This window comes from Hemitrygon akajei, unplaced genomic scaffold, assembly GCF_048418815.1.
Source record: "Hemitrygon akajei unplaced genomic scaffold, sHemAka1.3 Scf000087, whole genome shotgun sequence".
NCBI lineage: Eukaryota > Metazoa > Chordata > Chondrichthyes > Myliobatiformes > Dasyatidae > Hemitrygon > Hemitrygon akajei.
In genome coordinates, this window is record NW_027331973.1 from 1,868,935 (window position 1) to 1,889,133 (window position 20,199).

Consider the following 20,199-nt stretch of genomic DNA (forward strand, 5'->3'; position numbering starts at 1 on the left):
GGAAGTCTCTGATTGCTCCACGGCATTCTCACGGGGGAGTGTGAGCAACCAGAAGCCGAGATACATCTGACCACCGATAACATACACGGGGAAATAAGCAGACACTGAAGAGAGATTTTATGGAGCCACACAGAAAGTGGACGAACAGGACATTCATGGTAGTTATATCTAGACCACTGCCTGTGCACTCGCCAGTGAAGGTAAGGATAGGATGACCTGACAGGTGCATGTGTGGCTGAAGAACTGGTGTAGGAGGGAGGAATGGATTATCGGGATCATTTTTTTAGGGAGACATCTGTGGAGGCCGGGTTATTTGATATATAAAAGGCAGAAATTGATAGATACTTGATTAATCGGGGCATGATGGGTTACGGGAAGACAGAAGATTGGTCTGAGAGAGATCGGAGCAGACTCGATGATCCAACTGGCTTAGAGCTTTTTCGTATATGTTACGGTCTTATTGTCTAGCCGGAAGGGTCAGTTGGGAGGTAACCCGACAGGACGCGTCTGATCGCAGAGTGTCAGCAGAGGATGGAAACCGGAGGGATTCGGTGAAAGGTATTTGCCGGGGAGGGAGCAGAACAATTTTCACGCTTAAGCGCGGCACGGGGTCATTCGTTCTCTCATGTAGCTGCATCCACTAGTTAAAGTGGAGACGGGTGCATACTTAAATGATGGAGGAGCTGTGGGCGATGGTGTCCGGCATAGGAGAGGAGCTGAGACATGGGAGGATTAACCATGGTCATGCAGATTGCCAGCGGTAATTTTAGGGGTCGTTTGGCCTCCTGTGCTTTGCTCTGTGCGAATACCGGAACAACCACAGGGTCGGTCCATTGCAGTTGGCAGGCAGCCTGTGTGCTCCGCGTCCCTCACTGTGTTAACGAGATGGGTGGACAGTCAATCTCCCGGAACTGCTACTCCTCCCTGAACTCTCAGTGATCAACCCTCCGACGCTCCACCCATTCCTCAGGGGGGCACTGCGCAGGATCGGAAAGGCTACAGAAAGTTGCAGTCTCAGCTAAATTGATGTCGGGCATTGTCCTCTCCAGCTCCAAAGGCATCTTCGACAGGCGATGATCAGAGATGGGGCATCGATCACTAAGTATCCCCATCACCCAGGACACGCACTCTTCTCATTGCTAACGTCAGGGGGAGTTAACGGTGCCTGAACACCCACATTCAACATTTCAGATACAGTTTCTTACCCTCCGCCATCAAATTTCTGAATAGAAAATGAGCTCATATATACGCCCACATAATTTCCCTCCCTTTATGAACTACGTATACATTGAAAAATACGTAATTAATATTAATATATATTTTTCAATGTAATTTATTCTTTTATAACTTTGTATTTTCTGTCGCAGTGCCATAAGACAACAAAAGTCTAGATATGCGCCAGTGATATTAAATCTGATTCTGACATCCCCACCGTCAAACACACGGCGCTCCCTCCCGGGACCCTCGGTAATCAGACTCTCCGAACTCATCCACATCTCCCCCCCCCCCCCATCACCTCCACAGTCACGCCCAGCCACAGCTCCCTTCTCAGATGTTGCTGTTTACGTCTCCGAGCCCCTCGTCCTCTCTTCACCCCAATACTTTCTCTCTCTAAACAATTATCACCCCCTCCGGCAGCAACATCACCTCCAACGGTATCCACACCACGCCCCTCCCTGGCCCGTCATCGAATGCCCCCTCTCCACACGCTGATTCATAATATCACTGTTCTCTGATTCTCACACCTCCCATTCCAGATGTCACTGTCTCTCTGCAAGATAACGTTATGGGTTTGGTGCTTCTCCCCGAGTAGATTGACAGTCGTGCGAAAGGATGGAGGTGGTTAAGAGGGGGAATGTTGTGGTTATGGCGTCTGTCCAGTGATAGCTGGTAAGTCAGGCATTACCCCACGGACAGGTTATCCTCCTGCGCTCTGACTATCCGAGCCATCAACTCAGACCTATCTAACCTCACGGCATGTGATACCAATATGGTGGGAGAGACAATTTGGGCTGTAGGCCCACGTTAGTAATGTGACTGCTCGCATTTTCCCTGACGGTGTACCGCTCCGGTTCCACACGACCCTCCCCGCACCCCAGGTGGCGTCACTATCAGCTGACAGTTTTCCACAGAGTGGCTCAGTGTTGGAAGGGAAGAGGGGTGAGCTGTTAGTATGGGTGTGTCAGCATGCTGTTTTCACTGCCCTAGGAGCTGGTTATTCCCGGTGGGGCTGAATGTACCTTCCCAATGAACAGTCGGATTTGACAGCAGCGAGCGTTTGACAAGAGATGCAGACCAAGTTAATGCAAACAGAGTTGGCTTTATTGATTCATGCAGTTAATTTGGGAAATGGTTATACCACCGCGGGACAGATGTCAGAAAGGCAGTGTGGTCAGTAGTGAGCTCCGTGAAGGAGCTGCCACATGCCGTGGAAAAAGAAATATTAGAAACCCTGCTACCATCAGAGTACACGAGAGTGTTTACAGTTACATCAACACAGGAGGTGGATCATATCAAACATCCGCCGGCTGTTCTGCCCAGTATTTACATAGCTCTGGTGCCGAAAACCCGTGCGGTCCGACAAAAGTGCCCCGTGTCTCTTGACTTTCCGCCGTGCACTCGCATAAGAGACACAGACCTCCACTCGAAACTCAAACGTCAGTCTGGGATTCCTCGTGGTTTTGGACGTGTTATCTATCGTACTGTTACGCCGGGAATGAAAGAGATCCTAGGAAACGTCCAATCTGTCTGGTAATCGTGACAAATCGAACCAGGCCGACAAGGTAATATCATTTTTGGGCCACATCGCATTACAAAGGTCAGATAGTCCTGTGTCAGCCGTAGGACCACGGTTGCCAAAGTCCCAGAACTGGGCTTCCAATACAGCCACTCTGCGGCCCCTGTGAGAGTAGGTGATGATCCCACACGGGTTGGTCACGGGTATTCGATCTCTGGCATTACCCCACGGGTGAACAGGCCAGTGCTGAGATTACTGAGTGGCGGTGTTGGGAGCGAATTAACAGTGGAGAGCATGTAGAAAGCGGCGTTTAACAGGAAGCAAGTGGAGGATCCAAAGCGTCCTCGTTGGCCTCACGGGACCGGGCAGTCGAATCCGCCGGTGGAAACGAACCATATCTCCTGACTGAAAGATATAACAGAGAGTTGAGGGGAATGTTCCTGAGTGTGGAAGAGCAGTCCCTTTACTGAAAGTATTGTTCACTTCATCATTAAACCGGTCCCCCTCCAAAGGAAAAAAAACAGCGGCGTCACAGAAGCAACGGGTGACTTATTGCTAGAATTTTCTAAGCTAGAAACTCCCGTGTCTGTAGTCTGACTTCCTACGCCCATGAGATTCTTTGTTTCCGCCCTTTCAAGCAAAATCACATCCCTTCAATATTGTAGTGACCACAGGTGTACACAATCCTGCAGGTGAAGTGTAAACAACATGATGAACAGTTGTCAGGTGACCTCCCAACTCTGGGTGCCAATGATTTTACAGCTGCAGGGCAACGGGTCAGACATCTTCACCATCTCTCTGTCTGTGTTTCCAATCCCCCCGATCCACCATTTATCCAGAGGGATCCATTGTATGTCACCTTTCAGCTATCTTACAATATGGGACCATGTCAGACCTCTTGTTTACCTATTCCAAACACCTGATCAAATTTATGGAAGGTGATTTTCCTTCTACAAAGACACCCTGGCTGTGCCTAATCACTCCAACCTTTACAGATAGAGATGGATCCTGTATCCCAAAACCCGCTTCGGTAACTACTTCGCCTCATGAACTGGAGGGAAATCTTGCAGACAGGTTTGATAGAGGTTGCGGGGAATGGAAACATAATTCGGGAGGGGAATGGGATATGTCAGAGGTAAAATCAGTGGCGTATTGGGACATTGTGAGGAAGGAGAGGCGGTGAACCTACAGATAGTAGGTTGGATTGTACTGCGCCTATTTTAATGCGTGAAGTGTGGGAACAAGGGAGCTGTATTTCGAGAGCAGCTCAGTACATGGAACTACAGAGTTATGGCCATAACTGAGGCTTTGTCGTTACAAGGGCAGGAATCGCTTCTGGATGTTCCAGAGCTTCTATGTTTCAAACGGGACTGGGGGGAAAGTGCAAGAGTCGGATAATCTCACAGCAGCACAAGTAGAGGAGTCGAGGTCGGATCATTCAGTGAGTCAATATGGATGGAGTCAGAATCCAGAAAAGTAGATATGTTACTGGAAGTATGAAGTAGACGGACCAGTTAAATAGCCAAATAACAACCGAGGAACAATTCAGGAGATTAGTTTTGGAAATATGTAAGCATAAAGACGTTTAGTATTGTGACATTAACTTCCCTTATATTGATTGGAACCTCCTTTGATAAAAAAAAGTTTAGATTGGCAGAATCTGTTTGAGGAACCCATAAATGGTTTCTGACTCATTAGTGGCAGAACATCTGAAGGAAACGCCATATTAGACCAGTGAACCAGGTCACCTGCCATATTTCCCGATGCGATACTGCCAGACCTCCTATCACAGACAGCGACCACAACTCCTATTCTTTACCCTGGCATTGAATGAGGATAGGAAGAGACGGTATTATAAATCAGTTGATTTCTGGGAGATCGAATTACGATGCTATTAGTCAGGAAGTTGGAAACGTAAATTGGGAAGAGAAATACACAGGGTAATGCACAACTGAACTGTGGATTTTTTTTTTAAGGAAGAGCTGGCATGTTCTTCTGGATAGGTTTGTCCCATTGAGACAGGGTCGGCGATGGTAGAGAAAAGGAATCATGGTTGACAAGAGATAGTCCAGAGAGAGGAAGAAGCAGACTTAAGATTTAGGAAGCAGGGATCAGAGAGGTTTCAAATGAACTACAAGTTAGCCAGGCAGGAGCTTAGAAACCCAAAGGCCATTTACACCTATGTGAAGATCAGACGGATGACTGCGTAGGACCGATCAGGAATAACAGAGGAAATATGCGCCTGAGGTGGGCCCAGATAGTGAAGGTCCTTAATGTATATTTTCTTTCAGTGTTCACAATTGAGAGGGAATTTTTCAAATGTGAGCATGATGTAGAAGAGGCTGATATGCTTGCACATATCGATGTTTAGAAAGAGGATGAGCTGAAATTTTCGAGAACAATAGGGTACATAAATTCCTATTGCCGGAGGGGATGTATCCCAGTTTTCTACAGGAAGGGATGGAAGATACTGCTGCGCCTTCGGTAATGACCTTTCTGTGTCATCTGGCTATTGCAATAGTATCACAGGATTGGACGTTGACATTTATTTGTTTATTCGTTTGACCAGAGAAAGAATGGGGGAAAACGCTGGGAATCACAGACCAGTAGGCCCAACATACCTGCGGTCAAACTGTTGGAGGATATATTTCGACAGTATTTCTGGACAGTTGAAGAGCGATAGTCTGATCACGGCTGTGAGAGGGGCAGGACATGTCTTAGGAACTGAATCAAATTCTTAATTATTAGACAAAGCACACTGATGAAGATTTTAGGAAAACTTTCTGAGCTATGGGCGGCAGACAAACTTGGCTACTGTAGATAGAACTAGCTTACCCACAGAAAACAGAGTGTGGTAATAGGTGGAGGGTATTTCGCTTGGAGGTCAGTGACCAGTGGTGTTTCGCAGAAATCTGTTCGTGAAGCGGGTGATTAGGCTGTTCCATTTCCAGATGACATTTCGGGATAGTGTGGATTGTGATGTAGGTTGCAACAGGGCAATGAGGAATGCAAAGTTGGGCTGAGAATTGGCAAACTCTGAGCTCAATGTGGAAAAGTGTGAAGTGATACACTTTGCAACGTCGAATTTGAATGCAAGATGCAGGGTTCATGACAGGTTCATTATCAGTGTGCAAGAACAGAGTCATCTTTAGTTTCACGCTCATAGACTCATGAACGTTGACACGCAAGTTGACCAGGTTGTTATGAAACTGTATGAGATGTTGGCCTCAGTCGTTGAGGGGTTGAGTTCAAAGCCGCGAATAATGTTGCCGCTCATTTAAACTTGGGATATTGTGCTCAATTCTGGTCGCCTCAGCACAGGAAGTACGTAACAGCTTTCGAAGCTGAAAAACTGAGATTTACCAGTATGATGCCTAGACTAGAGGGATATTCATATGAGGATAGGTTTAGCGAGCTATGGCTTTTCCTTTTAGAGCGAAGAGGGTGAAAGGCGACTGCATAGGGTTCTACAATTTAAACGGCATAGGTCATGTGGTTGGCCAAAGACATTTTTCCCAGTGTAGAAATAACTACCAAGAGATATAATTTTAAAGTATTTAGACGGTGGTATAGGGGCTGCCTGGCGTATCTATTTACACATAATGGTGGGTGTGTGGAACGCGGTGTCTGGAGTCCGGTAAGATACATATTTATCAGGTACATTTAAGAAACTCTTAGACGCATCGATAATAGAAAAAAAAAGACAGCTCTGTAGGAATGAAGGTCTTGAGGCGGCAACAATCAAGGATAATGGGCAAACATAGAGGTCTAGTGTTCTATACTTCCTGTTCCTGACCGACCGTCAGCATGAGCACCCACCTGATACTGCAGCATCTCTGATTCATTAACTGACCCAATCACAGTCACAACATTCCCCTGCACTTACCCTTGCGACCAATGATCGAACTCCACTGGCTCCCTAATCGTGGTTGTGAAAAAAACAAACAAAGAATTAGAGACCGCACATCAACCAATTAACTGTGACCAACTCTTCCCTTATCACTGCCACCCTACGCCTGAACCCTTCCAAAGATGCTCAGTGGCAGCGCCGGGATACCAGCCCACCTTCCCTCTGGGCACACTGACCCCTTAGAAGTCAACATCAAGTTCAACAATCCCACCAAATTCCTTCCCTCTATTGATGCCTGAACCGGAGAGTTCTCTGGAACACTGACCGAGCTTCTCTCTCGGGACACACAGTGTAGCCTTTCACACCGTTTCACCCCTCGGAGAAGCAGTGTGATAAGCGAGCCTTCTATCTGACAGCGCCAGAGCGTTCCCACCATTCCGTAGGCACGGACACCCAACCGATCCTGCAGCGGCTCTGGTTCATCTACCGTCCCGCTCGCAAACAGAACAGTCCACATCCATTTACACTCTTTTACCTAAAGCTACAGACTGTTTCAAGGATAAGATGAAGGTATAAAATTAGCGAGAGACTCTCAGGTCAACGATAGATGTAGTTTTGAAGAATGAGCTGGAAAACCATGGACCATTGAACGGCCTGGTTAGAGTAGCTGGAGAGAGGACGTTTCCTATGGGGGATTGGGGTTTGGAGCAGAGTGCGTAACCTAAGAGAGGATGAAGAATTCCTTTCGCTAGAACATAGAAGATAGAATAGTACAGAACAGTGCAGGCCTTTCGGCCGCAATGTTGTTGTCGACTCTTAAACCCTGCCTCCCATATAATCCCCAGCTTAATAGAACATGCTGTAGTACAGCACAGCACATGAGGATCGGAAGATGCTGAATTTGAAGAATTCATTGCCATGGATGTGGAGGCCATGTTTGTGATTTTATTTAAGGTGGAGTTTGATCGGCTTTTGATTCGTAAAGGTAACAAAGTACAGAGAATTAAACAGGAGAAATGAGACGAGCGGGATAACAAATCAGGCAAGATAACATGGTGGAGAGTCTCGATTGGCCGAATGGTTCAATACTTCTCCCACATCTCATTATCTTATGGAAAACTAATTATAAATCATCCGTGTACCGCTACCTGCTGATGAGATTTTTGAGTCATTATTGAGGGTGAAACTTTGGAGTATCTTGTGATAAAACAGTCTCAGGCCAGCAATGTTTTGTACAGGGGAGATCTTGACTGAGAAATCTGTCAGGAAAATTTAAAACGCTTAAGAATTTATTGCAGGGCTCTGTGATCGAACAACATTCAGCCATTCACTTTTAGAGACGAGGACAGTCGTTCAAACGGTCCCTTCCCTTTGAAAGAGCAGCGTGAGGTGATGGGGTTTACCAGGGGAGAGTTTCCACCCCTCTGTCAATGTGAGAACCCTAATGATACACTGCCTCTGATTTATTTATCGCCTCGCTCACAGAGACAATCTTCCTCATGCATTTACTCGCCTATTCCGAGCCTTTGGCCGCTAATTGTTTTTTGGCACCAGAATCTGAAGAAGCCTCAGTCGTGTGCAGCGAGGTGAACCCAGAGACGTGGTTCACTGCTCGCTCAGCAGGACGTACACAATGCCGCCTCGCACAACACGGGGATTCATGGTGCCTTCATGCGAGGTGCTGTCTTTAGATGGGACAGTGATAATGGTATGATTCTGACAGTGCATGAAGTGACTTTGCAGGAAGGTGGGACAAAGATGCTGATCAACTGTGTCTGGGCATCCAAAACAGGACACTACATGGTGGCTCTGCTTTCTGCTCTCCGTTGTCTCAGAGCACCAGCAGATCTTTTGCCCGGGACAGGGATTGGGAGAGGGAAGAGTGCTTGTTGGTTAACCTGGGTGAAATCTCGTGTTTCACTTTCCAGTGCTGTATCTGCATGGGGTTAAGACATTTGCTATTGGTGACGTGGTGAGAGTGATGGATTCACCCTCGGAGTAAGTGTTCCTCACACCACGGGTGTGTGGTTGTCCTATGTGGAGGCATGCTGCTGTCATTGGATATTGGGAAACTGTGGGATTGGATGAGGAAGATGTGCACATGATATGTTGGCTCCTAATACATGGTTACAGCACGTTCTAGGAAAGTGTTAATTAGGCTGCCTGGTAATCTTTCTTCTAGAAAACACTTGTGAGAGAAAACCCTCAGCCCGTTGGCCACTGATCGCACAAAAGACCCAACTAAACGCCCTCTGTGTGACCTACCCCAAGCAGGAATACACAAAGAAGTTGGAATTGTTGACAGCGACATTCTGCTCAGTGAGCGTGCGGATGAAATCCTGTGCGTCGATTATGACTTCCCAAAGGATAATCCTGGCAAACACATCCATCATTGGGAAATGAGTGATAAACACCTGAAAGATGCAAACAGCGTAAAATTGAACAGGGAAATTCCAACTCACCAACCCCCTCTCTCGGCCCTGTTCTTCCATTCAATCAGTTGTCAAGTCACATCTGAGATCACTTTGCAGTTCTGCTCACCGCCCAGATTCCGGACCCGCGATACTTTCCCCTGCAGCCCCTACACCTCCTCTCCCTTCAGTATCTCGGGACATAAACAACCCGTTATAAACGCACCCACCATGACTCACTGCATCTACCTCAGGTTCAGATTCAGATACACTGATTTATCACACTTCCTCGCCTTGTTTCAGACCGGACTGTCGTTTCCTCAAAGAATACCTGCATATTTGTCAGGCATGATTTCCCTTTCAGATAATCATGCTATGTTCGTCCTTTTGCACCGTGTGCATTTAAGTAACCCCAAACTCTTCCTTCGTATTGGACAGCAAAAGCGTCTTGCGGTGCCGAATTCCACACCCTCCTGGAAAACATTGACATTATTCGGTGCTGACAGATCTCTGGGACTTAATCTCAAACACCTGAACCAACTCCAGTTTTTCCTCCTGGTCAAGTACTTGTGTCTGATTTCAGATGCTGATAAAGAAGTTACATTCAGACGATTCTGCAGGACTCCTTCCTGAACACCTGCCTCTCTAGAGATTGAGGGGGATGGGGGTCAGACACAGTACAACGTATTGTCCGCTTTCAGCTGGTACTCACTCGTGGGTCGGTTGCTGTTGGAGGATTGTCCCAGAGCTCTTTGGGAAGCATGTGGTAGACTGCAAACGTTCCATGCCCGATGAATGAAATGAGAACTTGTTGAGACAATTGGATCTCCATCCCTAAAAGTGTTGTAGAATATTATAATCCTTAAAACATGTCTTTGGAAACACTAATATACTAAAGCGTTAGTTTCAATACAAACCCTACGTTCCGCGGTGTTGTGACTACATTACAAGCTATTTTAAGATCAATCTGAATTTTCACTCCCACACAGACCTCCATATGCTTATCAAGGAGTTTCCTAAGTGATCTATTGTGCCTGCTTCTGACACTACCCCGGGCAACACACCACACGCCTTCTCAATAACCATGTCAATTTCTGCTGCAGGTTTGATGGATCTGTGGTGCGGATCCCAAATTTCCTTCTACAATCTAACTTCACACTTGTCGGGGTTGAACAACGCCTACTCTTTATTAGCCTACCGCCACATCCTGTCTCTGTTCTGCTGCAGCCTACAGCAATACTCCACATTATCTCCAAGACAGCAAAGCTTCTTGTCATCTTCAAGCTTAATATTCCAATTTACACTGCCTCATCCAGTTCATTCTGAGTCATGGAGTCATTGAGTTATAGAAGAGAGCAGCACAGAAACAGGCCATTCGGCCAACCTGCTCCGTGCTGAACGAGTTAAAGTGCCCGATTCCTTCGATCACCACTGGGATCCTAACCCTTCGTACTCCCCCCATCTATGTTAGTATCCAAACTTCGCTTAAACTTTGAAGATGATCTCGCATGCACCAATATTTGCTGCCAGGTCTTTAAACGTTGCCATAACTTTTGAGTTCAGACGGATCCCCTCAAACTTTTCAACTTTCACTCTTAACCTCTGCTTGTATTCCCACCTAGCCTCAGTGGAAAACGCCTGAATGGTTCAACCTATCTATACCCATCATAATTAATAAATCTCTGTGAAATTTCCTCTAAATGTTCTGTATTCCAGAAATTAAAGCCCTAACCAATTCAATATTCCCTGATAGCTAAGGTCCTTAAGACCCAGGAATTCCCTATAAAAATTCTTCTATTCTCTTGCAAACTTGTTTATTTCTCAGTTTTGACAACTTAAACATAACTTCGCATCTCCTTTACTCAATATTTTTATTTAAGACTAATCTACAAACATCTTTTATTACGACCCGATCAACCTGTGACGCTATTTTCAGTCAAATATGGACCTGTATTCCCAGATCCCTTTGCTCTGCCGCACTCCTCAGTGCCCTGTCTTTCACTGTTTTAGATCTACCGTGGCTGGTCCGACCGAAGTTGCAAATCTCGCACTTGACTGAATTAAGTTCCATCTGCCGTTTTAAGCACAATTTCCAGCTCGCCCAAATCCCACTGCAAGCCATGACAGTATTCCTCACTGTCTACTACATTCCCAATCTTAGTGTGGTCCCTGAATTTTACTAATCGAGCTAACCACATTATCATTCAGATCCCTTAGATAGATGGCAAACAACAACGGACACGGCATCAATCCCTACGGCTCTCTACTAGTCACAGGTCTCCAGCCAGAGAGGCAACAATGTACTTCGCTGCTCCGCAAAGCCAGTGTCTAATTCAAATTACTACCTCATCTTGAATGCATCAAAACTTCTTGACCAAACGCACACGGGGGCACTCCTCAACCGGAATACTGAAATCCATGTATACAATGTCCATAGCCTTGCTTTCATCAACTTTAGTGGCAACGGCCTCAATAATGTATAAGCAGGAGCTAAGCTGATTAATCTTCATCCATGTAAAAAACAGATACTTATGTATCCATTTGATTAGAATACCTTCAACTAATTTTACCACTATTAGTACCCGGCTGACCGCCCGATAGTTTCCTGCTTCATGATTACAGCAACAACATTACCGATACTCCAGTCCTCTGATACATCACATACTGCTGACTATCACTTTTAACACGCCGGTGATGTTTCCACTTGCATCCCTAAGTTGCGACAGGGCAACAAACACGTCCTCCTCTGTGAAGATGTTGCCGCTTTGCCTCTGTGCTATAGATGCTGTAGCGGTCTACTGACTAAATACAGATGAAAAAGAAAAATCATTTATGACCTCCCCACTTCTTTTGACTACACACATGGAATACCATTCAGTTTTTCCAGAGGAATAAAATTTGTCCTTTGCAATGCTTTTGTTCTTAACATATATGTAGTATCCCCAATCATTCCCCTTTACTTGTCTTTTGGGGAAAACTCATGCCTTCCTGTGGGGCTCCTGATTCCTTTTTATGTGTTCCATTTCATTAGGGTTACTCCATAAATACATATGTTGTTCCTACCTGCTTATACATGATATACATCTCCAGTTCTTCTCAGCCTGCGCCTCCACATCTCTAGATAACCACGGTTTTCTACACTTGTAATTTTTACCTTTTACATACAAGCATTGTACTCTCATAACGACAATTTTCAAAGCCTCCAACTTAACAAATACATAAGGGTCTGAAACAGCCTGTCCCAGTTGACAGATGACAGACTCTTTCCGATACCATCAAAATTGGGCGTTCTCCTACCTTCCGAGTTTAGCTGTTTGAAATAGTAGTACAGCGGTGCCATGACAGCTCTGCGAAAGTTGACCCAGCTGACGTGCATTCCGACCCAGACCGATTCATTGTAATGGCGGAACTGTTGACAGAGGATGGAGTTCTTACTGTACGGATTTGTAAGAGGGGTTCGGTGATGTGCGTCTCAGAATTGAGGAGGAAGGCTAGCTTACGGGGAGGCAGAACGATATGAGCATAGCAACGAACAGAATGTCATGACACTGACCAGTGTAAGGGCTTAAAGTAGCAGAAGTTCCTCTGAACAGATACACTCAGTAATGCGCACATGTATCAATAGTCCCTTCGTGGTCCGAAGGTACCCTGGCAAGGCGGCAGCGTATTGTAACAACCAACGTAGAGTTTTATAGCACTCGCAAATGGGTTCAATTCCCCGCCGTCCACATCATCCTTCTCGGCTGTAAAGAATTCTCCGTTCTCCCCGTGATCGCGTGGGTTTCCTCTGGGTGCTCTGGTATCCTCCCATATTACAAGGATGTTTTGGTCATGGAGAGTCATTGGTGGGAAGATATGTTGGCCCTCGAAGCGTGCCAATCCTGGCGAACTACCACTGCACATCCTCAGAATGTGTTGGGGGCAAATGATAACGGCTTGTTACCTTGTCTGTAACAAGGTAGCTGTGACAAATCAAACATGGAACAGGGAACATAGAGAAGTAGAGGAACAGGCCCTTCGGCCTACAGTACTGTGCCGGGTCAATTAAAATCGTAATCAACTGGCTAACTAAAATATGTCCCTCTCTCTTCACGTTGTCCATACTCTAACATTTTCCTTCAGGTGTCAATCTAAATGCCTGCGAAAAAATCTCTAATGTAACTGTTTCCACTAAAATGAAAAGGCTGAAAGGGATATTGTATGAAGAAAGTCTGGCAGCTCTTGGGCTATATTCCCTGGAGTTTAGGAGAATGAAGGGGGATCTCCTAGAAACATTTAGAATGTTAAAATGCCTGATCAGAGTAGATTTGGCAAAGTTATTTCCCATGGTAGAGGATTCGAAGACAATTTGCTCCGACTTCAGAATTGAAGATCGTCCTTTTAAAACTGAAATGCGGAGAAATTACTTTAGTCATAGGGTGGTAAATCTGTAGAACAGGTTGTCACAAGCAGCTTTGGAGGCAAAGTCATTGGGTGTATTTAAGTCAGAGATAAATACGTTCTTGATTAGTCAGCGCATCAAAGGGTATAGGGTGAAAGCAGGAGAGTGGGGATGAAGGGAAGAATTGGATCAGCCCATGTTTGAATGGCAGAGCAATCCATATAGGCCTAATGGCGTATTTCTACTGCTATATTTTATGGCCTTATGGTCTAACAACACAGATCGCACGCTCGAAGCATTCAGCGCACTCGGGGTGAAAAACCTTGTCTGTAAAATCCCATGGAGACATAGAGAAGTACAACACAAGCCTGTCAGCACATCTAATCCATGCAGTGACAAGTTGAACTGTTATTGCAGTCGATCTGCACCGAGACCAAAGACTTACATACCTCATCATCCATGTAATGATCTAATCTTCGCTTAAACGATCAAATCCAGTTCGCATCCCTCACTTGTGCGGGTCGCTCATTCCACACACTCATGATCCTCTGAGTGAAAAGGTTTTTCCTCATGTTCCTTTCAAACTTTTCAACTTTCACACTGGACCCAGGATGCTGGTTGTAGTCCCACTCAACCCCAGTGGAAAAAAGTACTCCACTCGTAACATTGTAAACATCTTTCAAAACCACTCTCAATCCTTTAAGAAATACTGACGAAACTTTTTACAATATTTCCTTGTAATGCAGATGTTCCGGTCGCGGCAATATCTTTGTAAATTTTCACTGTACTGTTTCAATCTTAATTACATCTTTCCTTTATGAAGGTGACCACAACAGCAGACAATACACTAGATTGGGCTTAACCAACGTCTGAAACATGTTCAACTAAACATCTCATCTCCAGCACTCAATACATTGATTAATGAAGGCCAATGTGCTGAACGATTTTTCTATGACCGTATCTGCACATGATGACGCTTTCAACGAACTATGGACCGTATTCCAGATCACTTTGCTCTACCACATTCTTCAGTGTCCTGACGTGTGTTTAGTCCTGCCAAAGTGTAAAGCCTCGAACTTGTCTGCTTTAAGTTCTACCTGCCATATTTTAGGCGATTTTGCCAGCTGGTGCATATCCCACTGGAAGCCAAAATAGGCTTTCTCGCTGTCCACTACACCCCCAGACTTGGTGTCATCGACATTTTGCTGATCCAGTTAACCACATTATCATCAGTCGCATTGATATAGATGAAGGAAAACAACAAAGAACACAGCACACTTTGTTGTCTATAACACATCAGTACTCCCCGGCCCCAGTCTGAGAGACAACCATCTACTACCACTACCTGGTTTCTCCCCACAACGCCTTGCCTTCATCCATTTATTTTCCTGATAACTTCCTCGAAAAACTCTAAAAAATGGTTAGAAATAAACTACCAGGCACGTGCCCATGCCGATGGTACTTAATTAGTCAACGTCTGTCCAAATACTTCTACATCAGGTCCCTTGGAATAACTTCCTGTAACGTTTCCTCAACTGATGTCAGAAATTTCGGCCTATAATTTCGTGCTTTATGCTTAAAGCCTTAAAAACAACGGAATAACATTGGTTATCCTCTCATGCTCTGGTATCTCTCCAATTGCAAAGGATGTTTTAAATGTTTCTGCTCAGGCTCAAGCAATATGTGAGTTGGCAGCCTGTGGCGTCCGAGAGAACACATTGTCAGGTCCTGGGTATTTATCCAGGCTGGTAAGCCTCAGGTTATGAAGTTTCTGCCGCTTGGCTTCACTTCCAAACAATCCGTGTGCAAATCTTTAGGAAAAACAAATGCATTAAAAGGTACTTAAGATCTCCCCCATCTGTTTTGGCTCTACATGTGGATTCTAATCTTCCAGGCAGGCAAATTTGGGTCCTTGGCAATCCCTTTGTTCTTAACATTTCTTTTTTTTAAATTTTTTTATTAGTTTTTCAAAACATTTTACAAATTAAAAACCCCAAATCCCAATGAGGAACATTAATACAGTGCAAAATTAAGCATACAATAACAATATGCTACAAAGGAAGAGAATTTAACAAAAAAGCACCTAAATTAAAGACAAGTAAGCTTAGTATCCTCCCCAAGCCCCACAACACAAGAAGAAAACAACAACAACTCCAGATCGACCACAACACAATATAGAGAGTATAACTCAGGACAGTCAAACTCCCAGACTGTGAATACACTTAGCAACAGAGGATAATAATGCCTACTACCAGAAAAAAAAGGGAGCTGAAAGCATGGGACCGAAAAGAAGGAAAAAAAACCCTAGTCAAGAGGAAGGTTATGAAAGTACTCGATAAAAGGACCCCAGACCTTATGGAACTTCAGATCCAAATTAAGAACTGAATAATGAATTTTTTCGAGGTCCAAGCAGGCCATAATGTCGTTAAGCCATTGTGCATGAGTGGGCGGGGCAACATCTCTCCATCTAAGGAGGATCAAGCGTCTAGCCAGGAGAGAAGCAAAGGATAGTATTCGGCATTTGGTCGGACCCAGACATAAATCTATCTCGCCCCAAAAACCGAACAGAGCAATTAAGGGGTTTGGTTCTAGGTGCTGATTCAGAATACACAATAACGTAGTGAAGACATCTTTCCAGAATTTCTCCAAGTTGGAACAGAACCAGTACATATGGATGAGAGAGGCCACGCCCCTCTTGCATTTATCACAGAGCGGGCTAATGCCAGGGTAGAATCGAGATAGTTTAGATTTAGACATATGGACTCTATGAACAATCTTAAACTGTAAAAAGGCAATGGCGACCACAAAGAGAGGTTAAGTTAACCGATTTGAGAACTGAGTCCCAGCTCTCCTCTGATAAGGAGATATTTAAATCCTGCTCCCAGGCCATTTTAATTTTATCCACAGGGGCCCGTCGTAAGGCTTCTAGTTTATCTCGGATAATTGATATTAACCCTTTACCTAGTGGATTAGTGGAAAGAGATAGGTCCATTGCATTTTTCGCAGGCATTTCAGGAAAGTTAAGAATTAAAGGAGGAATAAAGTGTCGGATTTGGAGATATCTGAAAAAAGGAGCGTCAGGCAGATTGAACTTAACAGAGAGCTGCTGAAAAGAAGCGAAGCGATTATCAATGAAAAGATCTTCAAAATGTCTAATGCCCTTCCTATACCAAACATGGAATGCTGAATTGTACGTAGTAGGTAGAAAAAAAAGGTGATTATGTGCGACACGGCTGGAAACGGAAAACCCCTGGAAACCATAGCATTTCCTGAACTGAGCCCATATAGGCAAAGTGTGTCTAACAAGAGGATTAGCTATTGATCTGGGCAGACTACTAGGGAGTGCAGAGCTAAGAAGTGCAGAGATAGATAATTCTTTAGTGGAGCTCAACTCCATTGCCACCCAGTTAGGGCACTCGGGGTGGCCGTGGAAGAAAGACACAACGTATATTAGCTGCCCAATAATATAAACGAACGTTAGGTAAAGCCATGCCACCCTCTTTTTTAAATTCTTGGAGATGGATTTTATTAATTCTAGAGCGCTTATTCTGCCACAGATATGACAAAATAATAGTCTAAGGAATCAAAACAAAGATTTGGGAATAAAAATTGGGATAGATTGAAATAAGTATAAAAATTTGGGGAGAACATACATTTTAACAACATTAATATGACCTACCAAAGACATAGATAGAGGTGACCATTGTACCAGACTCTGTTTTATAGCATATGAAAGATTGGCAAAGTTTTCACGAAAGAGATCTTTAAACTTCCTTGTGACTGTAATTCCAAGATAAGTAAATTGATCATGGACTACTTTGAAAGGGAGATCACGAAATGTTAGTTCTGTGCTTCTTTATTAATTGGGAAACGTTCACTCTTATGTACATTAAGTTTATAGCCAGAGATCTGGCTGAACTGGTCAAGAAGTGAAAACATTAGAGGTAAGGATGTAGACGGATTTGAGAGAAGGAGTAATAAGTCATCAGCATAGAGAGAAACTTTATGCTCAACACCCCCTCTCCAAATCCCGGTCAATTCAGGACAGTTTCAAAATGCTATCGCCAGAGGTTCTATAGCCAAATCAAAGAGAAAGGGACTTAAGGGGCATCCCTGACAGGTGCCACGTTTGAGATTAAATACTTGGGATTTCTGAAAATTAGTTAAAACAGAAGCAGTAGGACACAGGTACAGCAATTGGACCCAAGAGATGAAACTTTGGCCGAGGTCAAATTTTTCTAAGACTGCAAAAAGGTCGTTCCACTCTATACGATCAAATGCTTTCTCCGCATCGAGGGAAATAACACATTCAGGAATCCCAGTTGGAGCTGAGTATAAGATATTAAATAAGCGCCGAATGTTAAAAAAAGGGAGACGGTTTTTAATAAAGCCTGTTTGGTCATCAGAGATAATGGAGGGAACAACGGTTTCTAATCTATGAGCCAAAACTTTAGCTAAGATCTTTACATCAACATTGAGCAGAGAGATCGGCCTATACGAGGAACACTCTGTTGGGTCTTTGCCCTTTTTTAAAAGAAGAATAATAGATGTCTCATTGAAAGAGGGTGGCAATTTGCCGTAATTAAACAAGTCAGATAATACTGAAAGTAACTGAGCAGAAAGAAGTGAAGAGAATGATTTATAAAATTCTACAGGGAACCCATCAGGTCCAGGAGATTTCCCTGAGAACAGTCCAGAAATTGCAAAAGATATTTCTTCTGATGATATAGGCGCATTGAGTTTGGCTTTGAAATCAGATGAAAGTGAGGGGATATTCAGATTCTGTAAAAATTGATCAACAGAGATATTGTCATTCAGAGATTCAGAGGAATAAAGCCGTGAAAAAAAATGTTTAAATGCGTCATTAATTTCTAACTGATCAGATGTAAAGTCTCCGTTCTCCTTCCGGATCTTTGTAATATGTTGTTTGGCTTTGGAACGCCTCAGCTGAGTGGCTAGGAATTTACCAGACTTATCCCCATGAATGTAAAAGCGACTCTTGCTTTCGAGAAGTTGGCGCTCGACAGGTTGAGTGGACAGAAGGTTAAATTTAGTTTGGAGTTCAACGCGCTTCTTGTATGATTCAGGGTTCTTAGTTTGGGCATATATTTGATCCAAATCTTTAATCTGGTTAATGAGGTCTAATCGATCTGCACGGGATCTTCTGTTGAGATTTGCTGTGTAAGAGATTATTTGACCCCTCAGATATGCTTTCTTGGCATCCCAGACAATCTGGGATGGCACTTCAGGTGATGTATTTGTGTTAAAATAAAAGGGTATCTGATCCTTAATAAATTTAAAAAAATCATCATCCGATAATAAAGTTGAATCAAACTGCCAGTGTTTATTCCTCTGAGGGACACCAGGAAAGTTCAGAGAGAGGGTAATTGGGGCATGGTCAGAAATCAGTATACTCTGATAGTCACAAGAGTGGGCAAATGGAATAATTTGGTTATCGAGTAAGAAATAGTCAATTCTAGTGAAGGTATGGTGAATATGTGAGAAAAAAGAATAATCTCTCTCCGTAGGATGGAGGAAACGTCATATATCAGAGATACCAAAATTAGAGAGAAACGATTGGATAGTTAAGGCAGATTTAGTAGGTGATCTGGTAACAGAGGACGATCGATCCAGATTAGGATCCAACCAACAGTTGAAGTCACCACCCAGTATAAAAGAGTATGAGTTTAAGTCTGGTAGTGAGGAAAAAAACCGTTCAAAAAAGTTAACATCATCAAAGTTGGGGGCATACAGGTTTGCTAGTGCAACTTTAGTGTTATATAGTTTACCAGAAACAATAATAAAACGGCCATTTGTATCAGATATTTTATTATGGAGTTTAAAAGTAATATTTGAGTTAATAAGAATGGAGACTCCCTTAACTTTAGCGGCAAAGGATGAATGAAAATGCTGACCCTCCCACTTTGACAGAAGCCGGGAGTTATCAAAACAACGAATATGAGTTTCTTGAACGAAAGCAATGTCAGCTTTGAGTTGTTTGATATGTGAGAATACCTTCCTCCTTTTAACAGGGTGATTAAATCCCTTTGCATTCCAGCTCACGAATTTAAGTGCACTAGCCATTATCAATTACTAATGCATAAAAGGCAGCAGGCATGTAAAAAGTCAAGCAGCACAATAGCAGTCTGGGAGCAGAGATGTAAATATAGATTCGTAAAATCAAAACATATACATGTCCTGAGCAATAAAGAGAAACAATAAATACAGTGAGTAATGTTGGAACTGGAAAACCCACCCCATTCACACAACCCAAAACTAGACGGCTACCAAAACAAGTTGCTAGCTCTACCAAAAAAATTAACCCAAATACAATTTCCAGATCTGCGTCATTAACAGCAGTTCCGTACAAATACTATAGCAAATAGTAACTAGTTTATGCACTAGAAAACATAACTACAGATTAGAACACCTTCTGCAGAAATATAAAACTGAATACAGAGAAAATCGGAAGAAAACCAAAACTAACGTACCCGCGAAAAATTATAGAAGAATAAAGTAAGAGAAAGGGAGAAAAAAAAGTAAAAAAAAAAGGAGAGGAAGGAGAAAATCATAAATTCAAGAAGAGTATTTATCAACTCTTTACAGAGAGGAGAGAAAAAAATTCAGAGATTAGAAAAAAGGGGTGAAGAAAAGAAAAAAAAATAAAATAAATTAATATTAAAAAAAGGAAAAATAAATCAGCAATTAAACTGTGAACCAACAAACAGGGAGGCCTTCACTAAAGACTTTGAACCTACAAAACAAGTTAGAGTCAGTTGTAGAACTCTGTAGATAAAGTTATACAAGAATAAAAATAGAT

At 43.6% G+C, this 20,199-nt stretch overlaps 1 protein-coding gene across 3 annotated transcripts in view; it reads right to left on the minus strand.

The window, feature by feature from the left end:
• Nucleotides 1–2,301: 2,301 nt before the first annotated feature.
• Nucleotides 2,302–20,199, minus strand: part of LOC140722737 (uncharacterized) — a 53,538-nt gene continuing 35,640 nt past the window's right edge. Inside the window, exons 4-8 of one of the 3 annotated variants that reach the window (XM_073037433.1) lie at nt 12,296–12,407; nt 9,711–9,832; nt 8,853–9,001; nt 6,624–6,656; nt 2,302–3,142 (exon numbers count right to left, since the gene is read on the minus strand). In XM_073037433.1, the coding sequence (XP_072893534.1) occupies nt 3,091–3,142; nt 6,624–6,656; nt 8,853–9,001; nt 9,711–9,832; nt 12,296–12,407 (468 nt within the window). In that variant the 3' untranslated portion in view covers nt 2,302–3,090. The remainder of the gene's footprint in view (nt 3,143–6,623; nt 6,657–8,852; nt 9,002–9,710; nt 9,833–12,295; nt 12,408–20,199) is intronic. The other 2 variants (XM_073037435.1, XM_073037434.1) reach the window with 2 other exon arrangements.